The sequence below is a fragment of the Manacus vitellinus genome, unplaced genomic scaffold (genome assembly GCF_001715985.3).
Source record: "Manacus vitellinus isolate BGI_N305 unplaced genomic scaffold, ASM171598v3 scaffold_11_pilon, whole genome shotgun sequence".
NCBI lineage: Eukaryota > Metazoa > Chordata > Aves > Passeriformes > Pipridae > Manacus > Manacus vitellinus.
In genome coordinates, this window is record NW_021938895.1 from 876,165 (window position 1) to 898,546 (window position 22,382).

Consider the following 22,382-nt stretch of genomic DNA (forward strand, 5'->3'; position numbering starts at 1 on the left):
AATATAACTCTAATGCATGGATGGTGCCTGGATAGCACTAGAGTAGGTATCTAAGCCTACCTACCATGAGCAAGGACAAATTTGGGCAAAAACATAGGATTTTCCCCTCAGATTTCCTTGTGTAAGCAAACAGAGACTCCTTATTTTCTATGGTGTTTTCCCACAGTGATGGCAATGTCCTTATTGACCTCCAGAGGAACAGCATCATACCATAAGCACTATATATTTCCTTCTATGCATTTGGAAGGTGAGAATGACCTGGTTAATTGAGCTCGACTCCTCACATCATGGCTGTAAACACCCTTGGATATTTGTTACAGCCCCTGGGTTTAGTCTAAAGCTGATGCTCCAAGGTGTAACTTGTGCTAAGTTCTCAAAGCTAAAATGTAGAGAGCTTTTGTCCTTTACTGGCTTCCTTTATATATATACACCTACTTGAGGAAAGTACACCCTTTCAGGGCATTCCTCATCACCATGAGGTGAGATACTCTAGGTATTATAAGTGCCTTTCTCTCTCCACTGATTTTAGGGAGAGGAGGATGATTAGACCATTTGTAGTGAGGTACAAGGCAAAATGCCACTGTTACATTCCAACTGTTATCTGTGGACAATGACAGGCACTTCCAGATGATCCCTTCTATCTGTCCTAAACACTTGGCATGCAAGTCAAGTAGAAACCTGTAGTCATCTAGTGCTGCCTCTGGGATCCTCCAGCTCCTCCTCCAGGTGAGTCCAGTTCTATAGATTTCATATCATATCTGACAAAACTCTGGCTATCTTAGATACCTAAAACATCATAAATGGCTCTAAACTTTTGCATGTGGACAACCATATTATTTCCTACCATTTCTACCAAGAAAGACTTGAATTGTCCCTTGGAAGAAAAGGTCTGGTTCTGCTGGTCTTAAATAGAGTATAGATGGAAAACATTAAGCTCTCCCTATAATGCCATTCCTTCCTATTTTTCTCAATAAAGCAGTGTCAGAGAAACAAGAAAAGGAATGGAATAAAGGTCTTGTTGAAGAAGGAGTTAGAATGTGACTGGAAAAAGTCCCTTGACTCAAAAAGAGTTTTGAGCTTAAACTGTGAGTCCCATATTTTCTGTGTGAGGATGAGTGGTAGGTGGTAAAGGAATATTTTAAAAGCACATTAGCAAGGTTATTGCCACTAAGCTGCTGTGGACTAAGCCAATCTGTCTTATTAATCATTCTGGTTTTATTTTATTTTCAGTGACTAGATTCTGTTAGACCTCTGCACCTCAGCTAGATTTATAAAGACAATAAAGCTACAGAAACAAGCTGTTGGGGAAAAGAAAGCATTATAAAATCAAGGTAACACAAAAGGTGACTCCAATTGCCTGCACTGATCGTGTTGAACAGAGACCCGGGTGTGGCAGAGTGCTGTGGGATCAGGGGCTGAGAAAATAGGAAACAGAAGCCCGTGCTGCCGTTTAAAGTGAAGTTCACAGAGGGATTGGGGCTTTCACTGAAACTACCAAGGTTTGGTTTTGTTTTAGTCTGCCATGCTCTTTTCACAAGAGATGCCTCAGCTGCTGCTTGAATGGCCAGGACAGATCCCCAACAGGTTCTGGCCTCATTCCAGCGCAGCTTTGTTGTACATTCCCATGTGGGGATGAGCAGCCCCCAACACAGAACAGTTCATTTGTCCCATGACCCGAGAATTCCTTTTTTTGCCAGGTTTCCATATTGTTTTCCCAATGGTGAGCAGATCAGGCATTTCCGATGGATCAGAGGAAGCCCTTCTTCCAATCTGTCCAGCCTGCAAGCAAAGTCAGGACGCTGGAACTGCGTGTCCCACCACTGATGCACTGACCCTAACTCTGCAGCCGGAGAAGAAAGTGCTTCAAATTTCATGTGCCACCTCAGCCAAGTCCAGAAGTGCTTATAAAAAACAGTGTTAGTGTATCATTCAGAACAATCAAATACTACGTGCACAAAAAAGCAGTTTAGAGCAACATAAACTTTAAAAAAGTGACAATTTCATCACACAATTACTGTACACTGCTGTTCTTAGGGTTGAATACTTTCCTCTCTCACGCTCTCTTTCTCTCTGTTTTAATCTTTCTCTTTTTTTTATTTTCTTTTTTTGATTTTTTTCCTTTTTTTTTTTTCTTTCCCTCCCCCCCCCCCCCCTTTTTTTTTTTTTTTTCTTTTTTGGGATTTGGTCCACTGGAGATAAATTGCCCTCAATGATATATATATTTAAAAAAAATATCAGCAGCAAGACTCTCTCGAAATAGATTCTGTTTGATGTAGCTAGTCTGTCTTTTCTGTTTTGCCCTCTTTCACAGCAGCCTCTGAAGTTTTCCGCAGGGGGGCTTTCTCCGAGTTGGCGTGTCCTTGGCCGGATTCCGCCGCTCCTCCGTTTTTGTGCGATGTGTGCTTTTCCAAGTAGTTCAGCATTTCACTGAGAACAGTTTGGAAAGTGCTTAGGGCAGCACATATTGCAGGAGTTCCAAAACCATGAGTGATCAAACTGCAAATGGGAAGGAGACAGAGGAAACAAAAAAAAAAAAAAGAAAAAGAAATACACACACGCACATAAATATCAATGCGCTCATCGAGGAGTTTACAGTACACTCATTTTGCTACAGTGAAATTCAAGATTTGCTCCCTAAACTATTTATTACCTGTGGGAAAAACAGAAAAGAAAGGAGTAGAGCCAAACAGCAGACTGCATGCAGCTTCAAAGGTGGGTTTTGGAAGGAGCCTCAGTTCTGAAACACCGTGAGACAGACCCTTGGCTGCTGCAGACTGACACTGGGTTGTTGACTTCAGAGGAGCCAAGAGAGGATCCATGCCCTTGGCTCTTCAACATTGATAATTTTCCAGTCCCAGAAAGTCTGGCTCCCCCTTTCTCACATAAATAAAAGGAGTTCTGTGTGATTAATTCACAGTTCTAGATCAAACTTTGGAGGTGTTTTCCAATTTTTATGATTCTATAGCTTTTGAACATGACCTGACCATACATGAACTGAATCTGTACCAGGAAATTCAGCAGTGCCAAGGACACAATCTCCAACCCTCAGCACAACTGGCGTGGTTTGATCATACCCATGCTGTTAAGCTCTTGGAGTATCCAACTCTTGGAGTGAAATCTGAACTACCTCTTGGGAGTAGACCCTGACCCAAGCAATGACCAGAAAATGTGTCACATAGGGTTAGTTTAGCCAGGTTGAATTTATGGACCATCCTAACTGACTAATAGCAAAAATAACTCAGTTTCAACAATGCTGCCCCTGTAGTGTTGAACTTAGTGGCATAGATTTATCCTGTTGCACCTTTCATTGAAATAAGGGGTTTTTTTTCAAGATAACACTGAGTTTTTATCATTGTTGTTCCTGCACTGCAAAGTAGTTGAATTTCATTGGTGTTCTTCACTTAACAGTTACTGAAATGAAGTGTTAATGCAGTTGCCAGGCAGAGCTGTTGTAGACTAATCTCATTTCAGTTTAGAGAAGGATTTCAGTGCACACACATGTATCTGCAGTGATTTGAGACGTTTTGGGCATTCAGTCTGGCTTCCACCTGCATATCCAGAAGTGTTCAAGTTTCCCACATGTCCTGTCTCTTGGATACCATCTCTGTGAGGATCACAGAATCACAGTTAAACCCATCCAGCTCCACCCCCTGACATGGGCAGGGACACCTTCCACTATCCCAGGTTGCTCCAAGCCCTGTCCAACCTGGCCTTGAACACTTCCAGGGATGGGGCAGCTGCAGCTTCTCTGGGAAACCTGTACCAGGGTCTCACCACCCTCATAGGGAAGAATTTCTTCCCAATATCCCATCTAACCCTGCACTCTGGCAGTGTGAAGACATTCCCCCTTGTACTGTCACTCCAGGTCCTTGTCCAAAGTCCCTCTCCAGCTCTCATGGAGCCCTTTTAAGTACTGGAAGGGGCTCTAGGGTCTCCTTGGAGCCTTCTCTTCTCTTCTGAATAACCCAACTCTCTCAGCCTTTCCTCACAGCAGAGCTGCTCCATCCCTCTAATCATCTTTGTGGACTCCTCTGAACTTGCTCCAACAGGGTGATGTCTTTCGTGTGTTGGGGACCCCAGAGCTGGATGCAGCACTGCAGGATGTCTCACCTACCTCAGGATATCAGAAATTGCACTAGAGACCAGTTTTTAGGCAACTGAATTCAATCCCATTTGCCTAAATATTATGTGTACAGTAAGGGCCAGAGAAACTCAAGTTTTATTGCACATCTTACTATGGGCAACCAAGCTATTCCCATTGTTATGATGCCTCATTTTGACAAATGGTAAGGGAAAAAAAAAATAAAACTCCTATCCAAATCCTCCAGACTTTAATGTAGAAACATAAATGTAAAATTATTTCAAAATTAGAAATTGCATTGAAGCTTTTAAAAGTGATTTCAGTTATTCTAATTCTGCTCAGGGAAGAAAGAAAGTAAGAGGAACAGAAGCTGATTTTTGAGTTTGTGGACAGTTTTGAGAAATCAATACTTTATATTGGTTTGTGTGAGAGGAAAAAAAAAATCCGCATCACAGTGATTCTTACAAAAAAACCCAACTATTTCCTATCCCATGCTAATTAAGACTTCTCCTTATAGTCTCTCTGGGTGTCTCGGGCACCACACCAGCAAGCCCCGATTTAATGTAGGGTTTAATTTAATTTAATTCATGTGTGGGCCAGAAATAGGAACATTTCACTTCAGTGACAACCTGTCTCCTCTGCTCTTTGGATTTTCAATCTTTCCAGCACTTTTAGAAAAAAGTGCAAAAGTGAGGACCAAGGGGAAAGAGGTTTTACAGGACATGGACAACTGCCAGGATGCTGGAAGTATTTTAGGGTGATCTGTCTGCTAGACATGGGAAACCTGTTTGCTAGGAAAGCTGGTATCCTGGGGAAGACACCAAAGATATGTGAATCCTAACCAAAACGAGAACTCAGTTTGGAAATATCTCCCCATTTCAGATTGGGAGTGGCACAGCCTTTTATAAAAGGTCTCTAAAAGGCTATTAACAAATAACTTGCATTTAGAATATTTATCCATCAGTCTCCAGGCACTTTTCAAAGCAGGAATTTATGTTTATCCCCAGTTATTAACGAGAGGAAAATGATGATTAAATATTTACAAGGAGTATTTTGCAGACATCAATTAATAATACCAAATGAAGTTTGGACTTGAAGCCTGGACTTGTAGCAATATCTGGATCTGAGCATAGCATAAAAAAGAGGTAAACATACCTCAGTTTAATTTTATTTTCTTTTTAGAAATGCCTGGCACACCAGAAAAATCAAAATCATCATCACCATTGTAAGTCATGCTTTTGATAGTAGTAAAAACTAGACTAGAAGTAAAATACAAATAAGAGTATTTTAAAAGCTTTCAAGTCACTTTAAGAGTCAGCTGATTTCAAGATTTTGTGTTGCATTTTATCATCTTTTCTAATCTTCCTAAATCTAGAGAAATGAAAACGTGATGGAGCTTACAAGATTTTTACACTTCTTGTGTGATCTTCTGGGTCTTAATTTGGGGAACTGACTACACCGAGACATATAAAAAAATATTTATAATCTTGCATGCAAAAGAAATTAGTTTATTTATTTTAGAAGTAGGTAGTATCCGAAATATTTTGTTTCCAGTAGATACAAATCATATAATCACAGAATCCCTTAGGTTGGAAAAGACCTCTAAGATCATCAGTTCCAACCATGAACCCAGCACTAAACCACCAAGTGCCAAACCACCACTAAACCACGTCCCTCAGCAACATATCTACATATTTTTGAACACTTTGAGGGATGGTGATTTTACCACTTCCCTGGGCAGCCTTTTCCAATGACTGATCACCCTTTCAGTGAAGAAATTTTTCCAAATATCCAATCTACACCTCTCCTGGCACCACTTGAGGTTGTTTCCTCTTATCCCTTGTTATCTGGGAGAAAAGATTAACACCTATCTGGCTACAACCTCCTTCCAGGGAGATGTAGAGATCAACAAGGTAAAGTAAATAGTAAGTTTATCAAAGGATTAAGTTGAAAAGAAACTTTCCGGTCTTCCATCATTAATTCTTTCAATTTGTGAACAAAAGTAATAATACTGTGTTTATTTGATAGCAGAGTAAAATGGGAATACTACCTTGAAAACTTACAGAGATTGCTTCAGAAATGATCTGTAGGGGTCAGAACAAACTTTAATGTTCTGAACTGCTGAACAAGACTGTGGAAAATACCAGAATAGGACAAAAATTTAAGGTATGTAAGTTTAGGTACCAACTTGTAGGTATTTACATCAATGGTGCCTAAACTCCCATTACCAGCAAAGGAGACTTAAGGTAGTTTCTTATCTATAAGAATCTACAGTGATTTGAGATGTCCCATGACATCTGGAAAATCTGCACAGATTTGCTAAATAAGATATAGGACTGAAATCCACCTTGCTTTTAGGTGTTTTGACACCGGGAGGTCACCCCTGTGCATCTCACATTGTTCATGCAACTGAACTGAGCCCTGGGACTTCACTCAGTACAGCCAGAGAAATCTGGAGAATGATTTAGCACGTTGAGTGGATGTGCCTCCTTCAGGATGAGCTGCACCATCCTTCTGGCTGCACTGAGGACTCCATCAAGCTGAATAAAAGTGTGAGTCGGGTGATATTGGAGATGCTCTGTGGTAAAGAGATATCTATGTCAGGTGAACAGGTAATAATGCAGAGGGTTTATAGGAGAACAGCACCCTTTTAAAGCAGCAGTGGACTGAGGGAATACCTGATAGCTTCTAAAAAGGCTCAGCTGTATCTTGCCCTAGATCTTCACTAACTACGTGGGAAGTTTAGACTTCCAGCTTACACAGAAACACTTAGATATGGCTCCTTTATCCTGAGCAGAATCTGAAACTTGTGGTTTGAAAACTAGTGCTCATAGAAAAAAAGGATTTTACGGGATGAGTAAGGGGTCCATCCTCTTTCCAGTTTAGCCTCTTAATTACCAGTGATCATTATATATGGCAGCTCTTACCAATACAACACTGTATTTCTTATTAAAAAGCCAAATCTTTTTTAGTGAAATGATGCTGTAGGGTCTCATGGCAACTCTGCTTTCAGTTCCTGATGAGTATATGCTTCTCCACAGATGGGGATATGCAGAGCCTATTAATTTTCCCATGGAGCTTATTAAGAGAAACCATTCTATAGAAAATTTCTGACCACCCCTTCTTGCCAAGCTCCTGTGAGGGTGTATTTTATTAGCTTCCCTTTAGGTAATGAGCATAAAAAGGCCGAGAGATATTATCTTCTACTTTATCTTACATTTCTATCAGTAATTCCCCTTGCTCTAATTTTGGTGGACTTTATTTCTCTGCAAGTTAAAGTCTTTGAAAAATCTAAGAAAGTTGTTTAATTTCCCTTTGCTGATGAAAGTAAGTTTCAAGTTGGGGAGAAAATCTGATTTTACATTTAAATCAGACATGACAGACGGAAGAGTAATGGCAAAGCATTCAAATGTGTTTCCTGAAAGTCAAATTTAGCTGCCTGACTTTCCAGGCTAATTGAACTCACGCTGAAATTGGTTCATTTTTGGTGTGCTTCACACCTATGAAAGGAGTTGCTTTCATTATAATAATTTCTTTTGGGTTTATAAGTCTAAAATTAAACATGGTGGTTTCATAATGGAGTCTTCTGGGCATTCTCAGCTTTGTAGTGCATCCCATTACAGCTCCTATAAACCAACTTTATTGCTCTAAAAGGCAAGGCTGAAATTTCTGAGTCTGGTACTGGAGAGCTGCAGGAAGAAGGCAATGAGTATCAGGCCAACATATTATGAATCCTGATGCTTAAGGACATCCAGACCTGCAATTCTGCCCAGTGCTATGATGCAATTATGTCTGCTCATGTTTTAATGATGGCCTTACTTAAAAGTGAAAAGATCCAAGTGTGCCTGAAGGCTTGGAGTCTCGTTTGGCAACTACCTCAAGGACTCCTCCACACCCCAGGCTGCTGAAGCTCCGACAGGCAGCAGAAGAAACAGCTTCCCTCTCAGTGGGGGGGTAAGGGCCATCTGCACGGAATGTTTACACCCTCATTTAAAATAAATAAGAGCTTTAAAACAATGATAATGAAGACAAAGCAAGCTTGAACTTATTGGTCAGACTTTCTCAGAACTTTGAATGTGGAAACTGCTTAGTGATTATCCAAATTCAACAATTCACAGCAGAGGACAGATAGTAAGGTCTGATAAGACTTTTGATGGCTGTAAAGGAAATTGTAAAATATTTGTATCTCTTCCCTAATACAAGTAACATTTGAAGATAGAGTTGAATATATTGACTTTGAGGTGCTTCTGTTGATTTCAAGATCTGTCCTGTGAAAGTTGTCCAGAGAATTAAATTGTGATAAATCTCCCTCAGAAGGTCACTAGGCCTATCTTAGACTGATATTCAAAGTAAAGTTGGAATGTGGCCAGTATATATTACAGGAATAAGTAGTTTATAGATCAGAGTGGCAAACAGCACATACAGAAGTTGCCTTCAAAGTAGGCCCTCATCTTTTTTTTTCTATTCATACTCAAACAAGTGTATTAACACTTGTCCTCCTAAGCAGATGGACCTCCTTCTACCATGTGTAAAGTAACAGAGAAAGTAAGAAGGGAGTGCTAGAGCTGATGTGCCCTATTTCCAAATTTCCGTGTATTTTTGACCTTGGGACTGATTTTCCACACTAGAAGGACTGTGTAGGGAACATCTGAAACATCCAAGACATATCTGAAACATCCAGTATTCTGGAGTGTTTCTGAGCTGTAGACCAAAGATTCCTTATTTCGGTAAATGTGAGAGTTCCTTAAATGTTTTAAGAAATATGAACTGCTGGATTGAAAAACAAATCAAGGACATCTTGATGAAAGTATATTTGTTTCTTTTCCCATGATTATGGAACTTATTTGTTAATTTGTTAATGAAGTGGATAAAGAAAACAGATTTTCATCTGTTTTCTTGACTCCATAAATTGTGGCTTTAATAGTACCATAAAACTCATGATAAAAATCATAAGCAATATTAGAAATTCACACCCTTCCAAAAGGATTTTGTTCATGGGCAGAGTAGGAGAAGGTGATTGAGACCTCGCTATGGAAATATCAAAAAGGGAATCCCTTGGAAAGGGAGTGAGGGAAAAATCCCAGAGGAAGGTACTCTAATACTTGTGGTAAATAAAGAGACAAAGAAAAGAAATAAAATAAAATTAAACAAAAAAAAAAAAAGAGAGAGAAAAGAGAAAGAATCAATTTGTTGTTTCCTGGTGCCTCAGCACTGGACACCAGCGTTTTGCCTCAGCTAAATCCAAAACCTGTTCGAGAGAGCTCCTAAATCAGGGAACTCTAGAGGGCACCAGAGGTGTTTCACCACAAACTCCACTGTGCATCGGGCTTCTTCCAGTCCGTGCCTCCCAACAGAAGGTTGCTGCTAATCGAGACGACTGGAATTATGACAGCAGCTGCTCTACCTCCTGATAAGCAAAGAAGCGTAAAAAAAAGCGAGAACATTTATAAATATATAAAAGGGGGTGAGAACATCTTTAAAGGCAGGTAAGGCTTCGGGTTTGGCTCCTTGTTACAATTTAAAAAACACATTGAGCTTCAAACCCCATTTCATTGGTCCCTTCTTCCCTTCAGAAGGAAGGATGTTCCTTTCTCGCTGCTCCCGAAGTCTGTGACTCCGGTTTCTTGTCTGTCACTTTCTGTGTCACCTCGTCGGTGTGATGCCAGGCTCTGGCAGGAGGCTGACAGCTCCAGGCTAAGAGACAAAACTCCTGTCTCAAACCGTTTCATGGAAAGGGTGTTTCATATCAGTTGGATATGAATCAGAACACAGAATAATCGGTGAGGATGCTGATTGCTTTCATTACCCAACTTTAGTATTCCGAACCTATTACTTTTTTTTTGGTCTGTTTTTATAAGGTCTCTGCACTGAAAGAAATGTCACTTGCAAGAAAGTAGTTTTCCCTTTGCTGTTTTACTGTCTTTATCTTTTATACATAAAATAGAAGATCTGGGTGTGATTTTGTGCCTTGATGAAATGTAACCTTGAAGTTAAAGGATCAAATACAGCTTCAGTAATCAGTGGGTGTTCATTTTTCCCTATATGATGGATGGCATTAGTAGGATTTCTCAAATTTCCAAACACCCCAGATTCTTATAGACACAAGTGTCCCAAAAGCAGATGTAGAAGAAATGTCTATACCCAATTTTAGAAGTGAAGAAAGTGAGACTAAGAGGATGATTAACGAGGTCAGGGAGTCTGTATGTACAAACAAAGACACAGACACAGATCTCTCGAGTATGATCTCAGCAAGTCCTCTCTTTGAAAGGTTTTTGTGTTATGTTTTTGGCTTTCCAGCACAGAACGTGGGTCACTTTTGGTGGGTTTTCTGGTAACTCTAGTTTACATGAGATTTTGGGGAACTAAAATAAATACTGCCAAAAATTTAAAAAAACCTCTCAAATAATTTCTGATGCAAGGGCAGGTTATGAAGGCAAAGACATGAAGACACATGTCAGTGTGACTTTCAGGTTCCTGGACGAATCTCAGATATAACAGTGGAATAGAAGAGAGAATGTACAAACTGAGGTCTGGTTTGGTATTTTATCAATAGATTTAAGTGTGAAATGAATAAAGCAGGATCCTAGATGCAGAACTCCAGGTTTGGTTTGATGCAGAAGCCACTACATTATGATACTTAAAATACTACAATATGACATAATGATACTCAAGGGCTCATTCTCTGTCCAGCCTTAAACTTCCTTCTGCGAAGGGGAACAGCTTCAAGAGGAGGGTTGGAAAGTGAACACACAGGTTAATCCATGTAGCCAGAGATACCATGAGGTGTTTAAAGTTATCTATAGGGTTGGTAGATGTGATGCAGGACTCACAAAATACCCTTGGACTGAGGGAGTAGCAGATGAATGTGAGACAGGATGTCCTTTTACACCTAAAATGACCCTAGATCTCCAGATTCACCAATCAGGTGAGTCACCCTAAGGTTCTGAAACTGAAGCTAGGGAATGTCTTTAGTCACCTTTAGCTTCATTAGCAAAGTGAGAGCACACAAACTCTCCTGTAACTCACTCCACTTTGGAAGTAAATGGTGAGAAAAATAGGTACTTCTCATTAAAGCTATAGAAAATTTGGATTTCTTTTCTAATACTGATATGCTGACTTTGCTCTCTTCTATAACAAACTCATAAATGCCTTTACAGGTATTTGAGGACAGCCTTTAGAGGACAACAATGAGATGCTCATGTATCTGGATGAAAAGTCTCAGCACTTAGTAATAGAAATTAATTTTTCCAGGATTTTGTTTGCCCTGTGGCTTAGTCCTTATTCTGTCCTCGAAAACTAGGTATGGGATAACTCAGGTGGTGACTTTCAGGCCAGATACAACCCACAGGATTAATTTTGTTCAACGTGTTTGAGGTCAGACTGGATGGAAACCCAGTCTAATGGAAGGTGTTCCTGTCCACAGCAGGGGGTTGGAACTAAATGATCTTTAAGGTCTCTTCCAATCCTTTCAGCTCACAGAAGAGCTGAAAGACAGCTTGGGCAGCCCTAAAATGTATCACCTCTTCTTGAACACTTGTATAATGCTTAGAAATCTAAGCTGTCCCAACATTTAGCCTATGAGGTTTATGATCCAGCTCTGATAAGGCTGGAGTTCTGTAAATTTAAATTTATAGCACAGGTAAGGCACCTGACTGGGCTGTAATAAGGGCTGGTGCTTCCATGAATTCTCAAGTTACACATATATTAGTGACATTATATGCACCACTGTGCTCAGGAATAGTTTGAGACAGTGTTAGTCAGACCAGGCAAAAAAACCCAGAAATACTGCAAATAAAGAGCAGCACAGGTAGCAAATGCCTGTGCCCTGGCACTACTTCTATTTGCTAATATTAATATATTTGAGGTTATTTGAAGTTATCAATATAACTTCAACAGCACATTGATAACTGAAGTTATCAATATAACTTCTCTGCAGTAATATCCTCCAAAATATATTGAAGAGGGAGGAATGTTGAATGAAGCAAACATAATACAGCCCTGGCTCAGATAGTGCACAACAATTGCTGCTACAAATTTAAGGCTCTACAGAACTGTCTGCTCCTGATCAAACAATAATGGAAAATCATTCTTCATGGAGAATTGAGTTTTCTGAATTCAGGTTGGATGGACATCTCAGAGAGCAGCTGCACAAACACTGTTGTACCAAGGGTGTAGAGAAGCCTCTTTTTTTTGCATAAAGTTGTGCAAAATTCAGCAGTTTTCAGGCTCACTGGCAGCTCCTTTGAAGATTTCCCCTGTTTTATGCTTTATGTGAACTTTGAGTTTGGAGTTTGAGCAAGCCCAGCACTTCTGATCCCTTCACGGGGACTATCCTGTACTTCAGGTTGGACACATGTTTACAGATCTTGATGAATTCGGACTCAGCAGAAAAACTTCAGAGAGAACTGTGGGCTTGAAGATTTAAAAGAGAGGAAACAGGAAGAACTGCTTCAAACTGACCTGTGCCAGTCTGTGAACTCTGGTCTTAATAATTAACACTGAGTAAGTAACATCAGAAGCCAGTGGAGCACATAACTCCATGCTCAAAAGCTGTAGGGTAATTTATTCCAAAAGAAAACTCCATTTCACCCCAAGATAGTAGTGCTGGATCAGATTCCACTGTATGGATCAGATGTTATAGCTTTTCAAAAAGTCTTTCACTATCTTAGTACTTATTTTAATAATAGAGATTTGTGTGATTCCTCTGAATTTTTATGGTCATAAAAAAATCTCTTTTTCTTTCAGACATGACGTCATAGAAACATAAAATGGTATGGGTTGGAAGGGACCTTAGAGGCCATCTAGTTCCAATTCCCTGTCATGGACAGGGATATCTTCCACTAGACCAAGTGCTCCAAGCCCCATCCAAACTTTGAGCACTTTTGATATGGCATAGGTATATATATAAAAGTAAAAAATACCAACTTATCTTCTTGTTTCTTTGCTGCCTTTGTTATGATTTACAAGGCAAAATTTCTGAACCTCTTCTTGTTGTATTAAATCTGAATGAACAGCAGGAAACCATATGAGTTTTCCTATGATCAAAAATCAGCTCATATTTGATAGTGGTTCAAAAACATATTATTTTTATGCTAAAAACCTTCACAAAACCTTATCAGAGATTCTAGAGAAAGGTTTTGACTTATTCTTACCAAATAAAATACTTTGGTCCCATACCCATGTAGAGAATTCTACAGCATAGAAACAGAGGATTTACTGGGGAAAAAAGCAGTGTTCTAGAATAAAGGTATAAATGAAGATGAAAAGTTCACTATTGAACAAGTATATAGATAGATAACATCTAATATATAGGTGCTATAAAACTTGTGATGACTGTATGGAGTCACTGCTTCAGACCTATGTCTCCTCTGCTATAGACCTATTTGTAGAGCACCAGTAGCTCTTGGGCATTTTGGTCATAAATGACATTAATTTCAAATGTATAATCAGGACCAGCCACTTATTAAGACAATCAAGCTTTCTCTGTGTGTTGGGGTACCAAAAATTTCTTCCACTTCTCTCATCCCCAACTGATCAGGTCCAATTTCCTGTGACACAGGTTGGTTCAGTTTGAGGGTCATTCCTCAGAGAAACACAGAGAAACACAGAGGTTTGTCACCAGCCAGTGTTGGAAACCTGACACAGAAAATAGTTAATGCTCCTGGAAAACATGGTGAATCACATCCTCACACTTTCTCTGGCATTTAAAACAGACTTAAATGCCTTCTGTGATATTTGGAGCATCTCATGGATGCCCCATCCCTGGAATTGTTCGAGGTCCAGTTGGATGGGGCTTGGAGCAATCTGGTCTAGTGGAAGGTGTCCCTGCCCATGGTTCAGTTGGGGGTTGGAGCAAAATGAGCTTTAATGTCCCTTCCAACTCAAATCATTCTATGATTCTATGGTTCTATGATATGCAATCTCAGGAAGACAAATTTTGGCAGAAGGGGTTGGGATGACCTAGGAGTGAAGATTGCTGGATTTAGGGGATAGGAATAATGATTTTTTTGCCTACACTATATTCAGCTGTTTACAGCATAAATATCTAGCGTGGTTGGACAAGCTCCCACTCAGCTGGAGATCTAGACCAGACTGTTCAGTCAGTGGAGTTTAGAGAGAAATTTAAGCCACACTGATGTAGGTGTCTATGTTAGACCTGCTTAACCATAATGCAGATTTCCCAGGCTATACAGGCCTGAGATGCCCAGAGACCGTGGTGGAAGATACACAGCTGGCTGAAATGGAGGCACCTGCATGTAGGAGAGTAGACTTAGAGGTCTGGGTCAGGAGCTGATCTGACCTCAACATCTCTGCACTAGATGGAAAAGGAATATGGTTCTGAGCTCAGTGTCTGGGCCTGTCAGCACTCATCATTCCACAAGCACAGTCAGAGAAGACTGATTTAAATCCAGGGACGTGTCTGTGTAGCATCAAGACCTGTACTTATCCAGGTGCCCATCTTCAGTCCAACACTCAGCGCCCACAGCAGATTGAAAGAAAGGACTGAATGATCCAGGAGCTGCCTGCAGAAGCTTTGTACTCCTACCTACTGAAGTGCAGCAGAGAAAGAAGGATGGGAGCTGTACCAGTTGACAGCTTTAGTAGCTGAAGCTTTCAGCATTTTATCCTGACTGCTATTTCTTTTTTAAACACAGGAATCCCTGGGGTTTAGCTACCTTATATCACATGTACTCTATGTGGATGTTACAGGGAATTATCTTTTTTTCCACAAGCTTAGGTAGCCCATTAAAATCCCTCTATGAGTATTCTGCATAAATAAGTGTAGTCAGGTGTTTTGGAGTGTGTATATATAAGGGAAAGTATAATACAACCAAGTGGTATGTGTGTGCCTGTGCATGAGAATAGGAGTGGGGTAGTCTAGGTGTGTTTGCATATGCATAGGATGCACAGATGTGTAAGAATAAACAGGCATGTGTGTATTTGTGGACCAGGAATTACCTTTGCCTCTCCCCACACCCCAACAGCTAGACAGAAGAAGTGGGATGGTGGGTATTTTGGATTCTATTCAAAGTTGGAGGGACTAAACATTAGTTTAAACATTAGTATGTGGCTACTGGGTGCCTCATGCTCTATCAGAATCTTAATAACTAGCAGATGTTGGGATATTGGGACACAGAAGTTGTCTGCCCAGCCAATGGAAAAAGAGTGGTTCAGCTGGCTGTGCCAGAGAACATACAACAGTCTTTATAGGACTATATAGGACTATAAAATCTGCTTGGTGTTACATTCTGTAAACAACACTCTGGAACAATCCTTTACGTGATGGTTTTTTCATATATCAGCTAATTAATGAAAAAAACCAAAAATCTGCAGCCTCATCTAGTTATGTATTCCCCTCTGTGGTCTGAGCAAAGACGGGAGCACCTCTAGGATGTTTCATCAAACTTATCTTTGATAAATATCTTAGATGACCCCTATTTCAAAGTGGCCCTCTGGAAGTTCCCACCTCACTCTTCACTGTATCTAACACATTGCCTAAAGCAAAAAAACAGGAAATTGCACTGCAACTCCTGGGCTAATAAATCTTTCTGATCCCAAAACATCTACACGCTTTTATCCATAACTTGGATAACATTCTGATGAAATTTGGAGTTGGTGTGCATGTACCATGGGTTTTTGTCTTCATAAGAGCTTCTTAGGCTGTTTAAACCAGTACATTAAATATTTCTAGGGCACAGGCCCAGGAGCTGGGGCTAAATATAGTAGCAGTCTCTGGCTTTTTAGTCTGAGCCAGCTTTCATTCTCCCAGACTTTTCCAGGGTGTTGCTTAATAAATTAGTGAATTAGTGCAGTAAAACTATTTTAGTCAGTAATATACTTTGAGACCAGTCTGCTTCAGAAGCCAAAGGGTTAACAGTATGATCATGGTAAGATGATGTCAAATGGTGTCAGTGGTATAGAAGAGGTTCTGGAACTATTTAGTTAATTGTGAAGGATGCAGTCTGTTCCTCCTTTTATTTCTACCTTGATTAATTTATATTGGCTCTAAACTTGAGTTCCTACACTTCTGGACCATCCACTTGTGACCTGTGACTTGGGTCACACTCAGAGCAAGACAACTTTCTGGACAGATGAAGGTACTTGGCCAGTAGATGTAGAAAATTACTCTACCCAGACTGTGGTCCTAGAAGCAGGTTAAATGCAGTGAGCTTGAAAACTACATTGCTGGGCAAACCTGTACTTTTTATAGGCACAGATAGCAGGGATTATGGATGTTAATTGTTTATTTGGATGTCTTTTAAGCAAGGGAACAAACACTATCAAAACATCACATGCAGTCTTTATCAAAATTATGGATTTTAGTTAATTTAGTTCCTCTTTCAAAATCATACCTGAAATGTGTTAAATGTCTCTGGATGTCGAGGTCTAATATTGGAGTCGGTCTGGAGGATCCGAGGGGTGATCTGTCTTGACTTAGAAGGTCTTGGAATTCTTTACATATTTGTCTATGTGGAAAAACAGAAATCCTTAAATAAGACAGGTGTAATCCTTTCCTCAGAGCTGATTCCCATACCATTGTCACCTTATCCTGAGTGATCTCATTCATAACAGAATTCCTTGGCAGAAGTACTGTTACAGAAACTAAGGGCAAACAAATCCATCCCTTGCTTCCCAGCTGCAAATGCTCAGAGCAAACAACACACAGAATCTCTTGAACAGGAATAGTTCCCCACTGGAAGCATATTAACTCTGACATTTTAAAATGTGATTTTTCTCCTGAACTAGCCCCAGTTTGGCAGTGTTAAGCCTGGTTTAGCTCATGTACATTTGAAGCAAGGCTTATAGTTTAAGAAAATGCTGAACTAGCATTAGAAAATGCCTGAAATGTGTGAATTGCTTTATTATTTACTTTGTGTAAACACACCAATACTTGTACATTTGCTTGTGTGCACCAGTTTATCTGCAAGTTGAAGTCCTGGATATTTTGGATTTGCATTCTTGACCCCCAACCCTTAAGACAAATTGAGCAGTAGGAGTTCTGAAGGAAAGACCTCTTGTAGTGGGAATTCAGGCTCTGTCTTGTCTGGTCTCCCACCGGCATTGAAACCCAGCTTCTCTGTAAAGGATGGATGGTCTTATTGTCTTCCCTCTCAGGCCTTCCCTCCGGCTTCTCAGGATACCTCAGCACCTGAGGGTTAAATTTACCCCCTGGGATTCCTCAATATAGGACCTAACACTAGGAAAGACCTGAGAATAAGGCCTTTTCATTCCTGTGATGTTGTTGCATTGGGCCAGTTTGCAAATTAGTTTAGGAATATTCTACCAATATACTTTTAAAAAAAGAAACAAAATCAGCTCCATTTATCCTCAGCAGAATATTATATGGACCATGGATGACTAGACATCATTAACTTTCACTTGGTTTATGATACAGTTAACTAAAAAGGGAAAAGTGACCTCTCCAAATTATTTCTCCATTGCCTGTATTGGAAATATAGGCATTGATAGGGGGGCAGGAGGGCATGATCACCTCCGGATGATCAGGACATTCAGTTAGGTTACCTGATACTAGTTGGACTGACTTAATACTGGTCACAGTGACTACATTTAACCTAGTTAACAGTGCCACCCAGTGAAGTACAGAGTGCCAGGGGTCGTCCTCATACCTGCAAGCAATTTGTTATCATCTGATGTCAGCATAGTTATGCTTCTCTAGCCTCCTAAACCCTATGGCTTACTGAGAATAGACCCTGGTGTGGGCTATGTCACAGGACATGCCCAGAAGATGTTTGGGAGAATTCAATGAGCCATTCTAACATTTTAATAGCATGGACAATTGAAATCCGATGAGTCAGTGTGTGTGTGTGTGGTTTACTTTGTTAGCATAGATGGAATCCTTGTGCTTGGGGCCAGTTTCTAATACTAAAGAGCACCTCTGTGGTCATGATTTCTGTTAGAAGACTCATTGCACATCTGGTCCTAGAAAAATTTGGGTTCTTCATTGTAACTCTTGTCTTTTGGGACAGAAGTGAGTAAATTCAGCTTCTTGGTCTTTAGAAGGTCCTTCATTGCTGAGTAACCAGCAAGAAAATGATACTAAACTTGTTTTACCCTTCACTATATCACTGTTGTACAAGTTGGGGATACAGACCTTGAATACTACAGCTCTCTCTTGACTAAGAGGGGAGGAGGTGCAGAAACCTATTTCCTGCTGTGCTGCTGGACCCCATCCAAGCCTGATTTCTGCAAATGCTTGTCATCTGTATGAACCCAGACACTGACTGCTTGAAAAGACAGCATCATCTTAGCCTTTCAGACAAAGAGAGGTATTCAGCAGAAATGTATGTAAATGCAGCATACAGTTTTAATGAATCAGGTCCTTAGAGGAAAAACAGTTCCTTTCAACAACTGAAAACAGTCAGTCATTTTGGCTTCTAAACAATCTACTATCCCCAGTCGGCCCTGTCAGCACTGCTCTTCTCTCCTTCCTCCAACCTTTACTTTCTACCTGTTGAGGAAGTTCATCTTAAAAGTTCTTTTATTTTGACAAAGGAAAGTGTCAGAACCAAGTGTGCAATTAAGTTCCCTTCTATCTTCACGTGTCAAAAGTCTTTACTGAATGTTGGCAGCTAGAAAGAAAAGAAAAAACTTTTTTATTATACATGAAAACCTGTAAAAGGCAGTAACCTAGTTTTTGTGGGTTTTTTTCAAGGGGATTTCTAGGCAAAGTGGTGTCTCAGAGCCTCCACTACCAGTAAAACATCACCCTGGGTAGTGACAGGGAGAGGGGCTGACAGTTATTTGCTGAGCTGGACTGTGACTGAAAAAGCAAAGAAAGATGATTGTGCTGCCCTAGGGAGAACAGATTAATTACAATAAGTCCTGGCCACTCCCTCAGGCGAGACATCTAGTGATTTGTGATACATGGTTAGATGATCCAGTAAGCCAAATAAAAGATAAAAAATTCTGTACTGGGTCAGAACAAGAGCCCACCCAGTCCATGATCCCTATCAGTGACCAAAGAAAATGCCTTGTGTTGAGTACAAGAGTAGGGCAAATGTGAACCCTTGAGTCTGATTTATTCCTGGCAGAGTTTCCAGGCACCCAAGAACCAGATATCAGAAAAGTGTCGTGAGTCAGATATTGACTATTCTGTGTTGGCTGTAATCAACTCCACAATAAAATCATTATTCACAGTATTCTGTTTTGGTCTATGTACATATGTGTCTATCCCTGCCTCTGTCTCATGTGGAAGACTGTGCTGTGAAGAGAGTATTGCCTTAAGCTCAGTGGCCCCCATGTGTTAAAGAGGGCTGTTGGCACCTAAAGCAGCAACCTTCAGCCTTCACTAGCCACTGGGCCACAGTTCTGAGCATGGCAGCTGAACTGCTTCCATTCAGGGTGGGTGGATTGCTTGAGTATAAGGTATAGATGCCCTTGACGACAAGGAGGCCTGGGAGCTCCTACTGGACACCAGAGACTTCACCATTGTAGACATTAAGGGCTCTGTTTAGGTACACACACATAAATATGCAATACCCAAGACATCCATAATAACTGGCAATGCAACACAGCAACAAAAAGAGACCTGTGTGCTCCTGGGGCAGCAGTGGGTAACCAAGCTGGATAACCCAGTTCAACTCAAATGGCAAGAGGTGCTTGTGTTTGGGCAACTGAATCGAGCCACTGAAGCTGGGTGTTTAGATCCAGAATGGAATTTCACCTTTATTCTAGGAACTATGGAAATAACTTTATTTTTCTTCAGTACTCCACATGTGAAAGGTCTCACCAAAGGCACTTCTATGGGCTTCTGGCTCAGTCCTACGGTGGACAACAGCAACACACACAGGCAGTGGCACTTCAGTTCTTTCCATAGGCAAAGCTTGTCCTGAGAGATTTTGCCACCCTGGGATTTCTGTGTTGGTTTTGGTGGCAGCATAACAATCCACCACTTTTTTTGGTGTCATAACTCACAAGGTCACGAGTCAGGGAAGTTGTGGAATTAATGAAACTGCAAAACTAAAGCTTAGGTATGACTGGTGAGCAATTTAAACTCCTGATGATTGTCTGGAGTACCTTGTATCAGATATATGGAAGCATGGCTGGAAAATGCCATGATGCCATAGACCTGTTTCTCCTGTAACACCTGGACAAGACCGGGCTGGGAATCACTGTTCTCCTTGCAGGCAGGAGAGGGCAGTAGTAACACACACATTGACCCATCTGTCCCTGTTACTAGACACCGACTGCAGTAGGATGTGGCCTTTGTATTATCGACAGATCTCTCTGCTCAATTTGCTGGTGCTTTTAACTGAAAGGACGGGGGAAAAAGTAATTTTGTTCCTTACAAGTGCAGGATAACCACCTACAAGCCCAAAGTTCATGGTGGTGAGGGGTAATGAGGGCCCATGACTCTCCATCTCAGCACTAAAGAGGGTGAGAAAGCAGGTATGGAGTGGTGAGAAAGGGTAGTGAGACTCTTGGGTGCCCCTCAACCTGACAGCCTTTGGGGACAGGACATAACAGTGACCCACTGATTATTGCAACTCACAGCAATGTGATCTCTCACTAGAGCAAGGAAAAAGTGGGGAGGATTTGTATCGTTATGGTTGAGTGGTGGTTCATAGATGGGTCAAATCCTTCAGCTGGGGCAACTTGCAGTCTTAAGTCTTGTTTAGGCTGTGCTGCCCAGCAGTACAATCATCTCTTACACACTTAGAGGGCAGGTTTTTAGTGGGCTACACAGAAATGGGGAGACACAACTTCCTGGTTCTTACCAGCTGGTTTGTTCTCACGCCTCTGAAACCCCTTGAGCCCTTATAACAAATGTCGATGGAGGTCAGAATGAGATCATATTCCAATTATATTATTCCTTTTTGTGCACAAACAAATTAGGAACATGATATCTGAGGTGTCTCACAGCCTTCACTATCAGAAAATGCCCCCTGAGTCACATGGGGATCGTTTTATCACCCCAGGAAAGGATCACACCGATTTACAAACCCAGGATGTTTTGGCGCATCTGCGTCTGGATCATCTTCAGGGCAAAGAGCTCTGGGTACAAAGGGATACATCAAGGCCAGGAGTCTTGGGAAAGCAGAAGGACATTGGGATACAGAGGACAACCTTGCTGCTGGTCAGCCCTCTTCCCTGCTACAGGGTGATTCCTCTCTGCTGGATGTATCACAGTCTGGATGATTTCCAAACATTTCCAGCACTGAGGTGATGATTTGAGGGCTTGGATTTCTGGCCTCAGCTCTGCTGCAGCCTCACATGTAACACTGCAGCAAACACAGGGAGAGCGTGAATGTGTTCAAGGTTACCCCATGTGGTCATACCACACACCTGGGGTAGGTCTACACTGTTCCATGCAGGCTATTTATCCCTGTCTCCCATGGCTCATGAAGGCTAATTCCTCCCTCATCAAGGCTAATTAACCTAGATGAAATGTTATCCTAACATGTTGTTACTGCTCCAGGGAGGCGAGCGGCTTGTTTAGAGTGATGTCTGGTGTCTCTTTGTGTCTTTAATGTCTTTAGCAAAGCTCCCCTGCTGTTGTACATTGTTCCAGTGCCTTTGACTTCAGGGGAACTCTTGCAATTTCCATCCAGAGAGGATCTATCCCTCTAAAAACCAACACTCCCTCGGCAGACTAATGATAATTATCAGAGGGTAACCAGTACTTCGGCAGGAGCTTAGATCTCGTGCTCACATGCAAACAGGAGACAAAGCCTGTCTCTGTCCTACAGATCTTACCGTGTAATAATATCCCCTCCTCTCATCTAAACCAAAGCATCTGAGAAGTTGTGCGTGCCCCCTTAACCACAGGCAACCAGAGCACAGCCACCAAACCCTCCCTGTAGTAAATAAGGTCCCTCTTTCAGCATCTCTGGTGAGGGTTGCTCTCACTCCATCACTGAGCACTGTTGTGATAGCAGTCACCACACTCCCAGCTCCATACTCCCACTCCTCCCTCCTCCAGCCCCCAGATCCAACATGGAGAAGTGACAGACAGATTTCTTTTCTCGTTCCCCCTCCTTACTTTGTCGCTAGGATCATCTTTTTCCTCGCTGTCTGCTCTTTCTGTTCCATGTGCTGCCTGGCAATGTGCTCTCCCACCGCCTTGGCTGGGAACTCTGTTTCACAGGTGTAGCCGAAATCTCTGGCCAAATGTAGTGCTTCCCCTGTGGCCAAACAAAAGGGGTCAGTCAGTTTTTAGGGTTATTGTTATCATTATTACTATTATTATTGTTACAGATTTGCTTCGCTCTTTAAACAAACAAACCCACAATAGCAAATCACTTCTGTAGACAGCCATTCTCAACTCAGTTACACATTT

General features: G+C 41.2%; 1 protein-coding gene across 4 annotated transcripts in view; it reads right to left on the reverse strand.

Annotated features, from left to right (window-relative positions):
• Nucleotides 1-2,223: 2,223 nt before the first annotated feature.
• TFAP2D (transcription factor AP-2 delta) overlaps nt 2,224-22,382 on the reverse strand; it is a 46,882-nt gene continuing 26,723 nt past the window's right edge. For all 4 annotated transcript variants that reach the window (XM_029965823.1, XM_029965825.1, XM_029965824.1 and 1 more), the window contains 3 exons: nt 22,086-22,227; nt 16,435-16,548; nt 2,224-2,496 (listed from right to left, as the gene is read on the reverse strand). In XM_029965823.1, the coding sequence (XP_029821683.1) occupies nt 2,277-2,496; nt 16,435-16,548; nt 22,086-22,227 (476 nt within the window). In that variant the 3' untranslated portion in view covers nt 2,224-2,276. The remainder of the gene's footprint in view (nt 2,497-16,434; nt 16,549-22,085; nt 22,228-22,382) is intronic.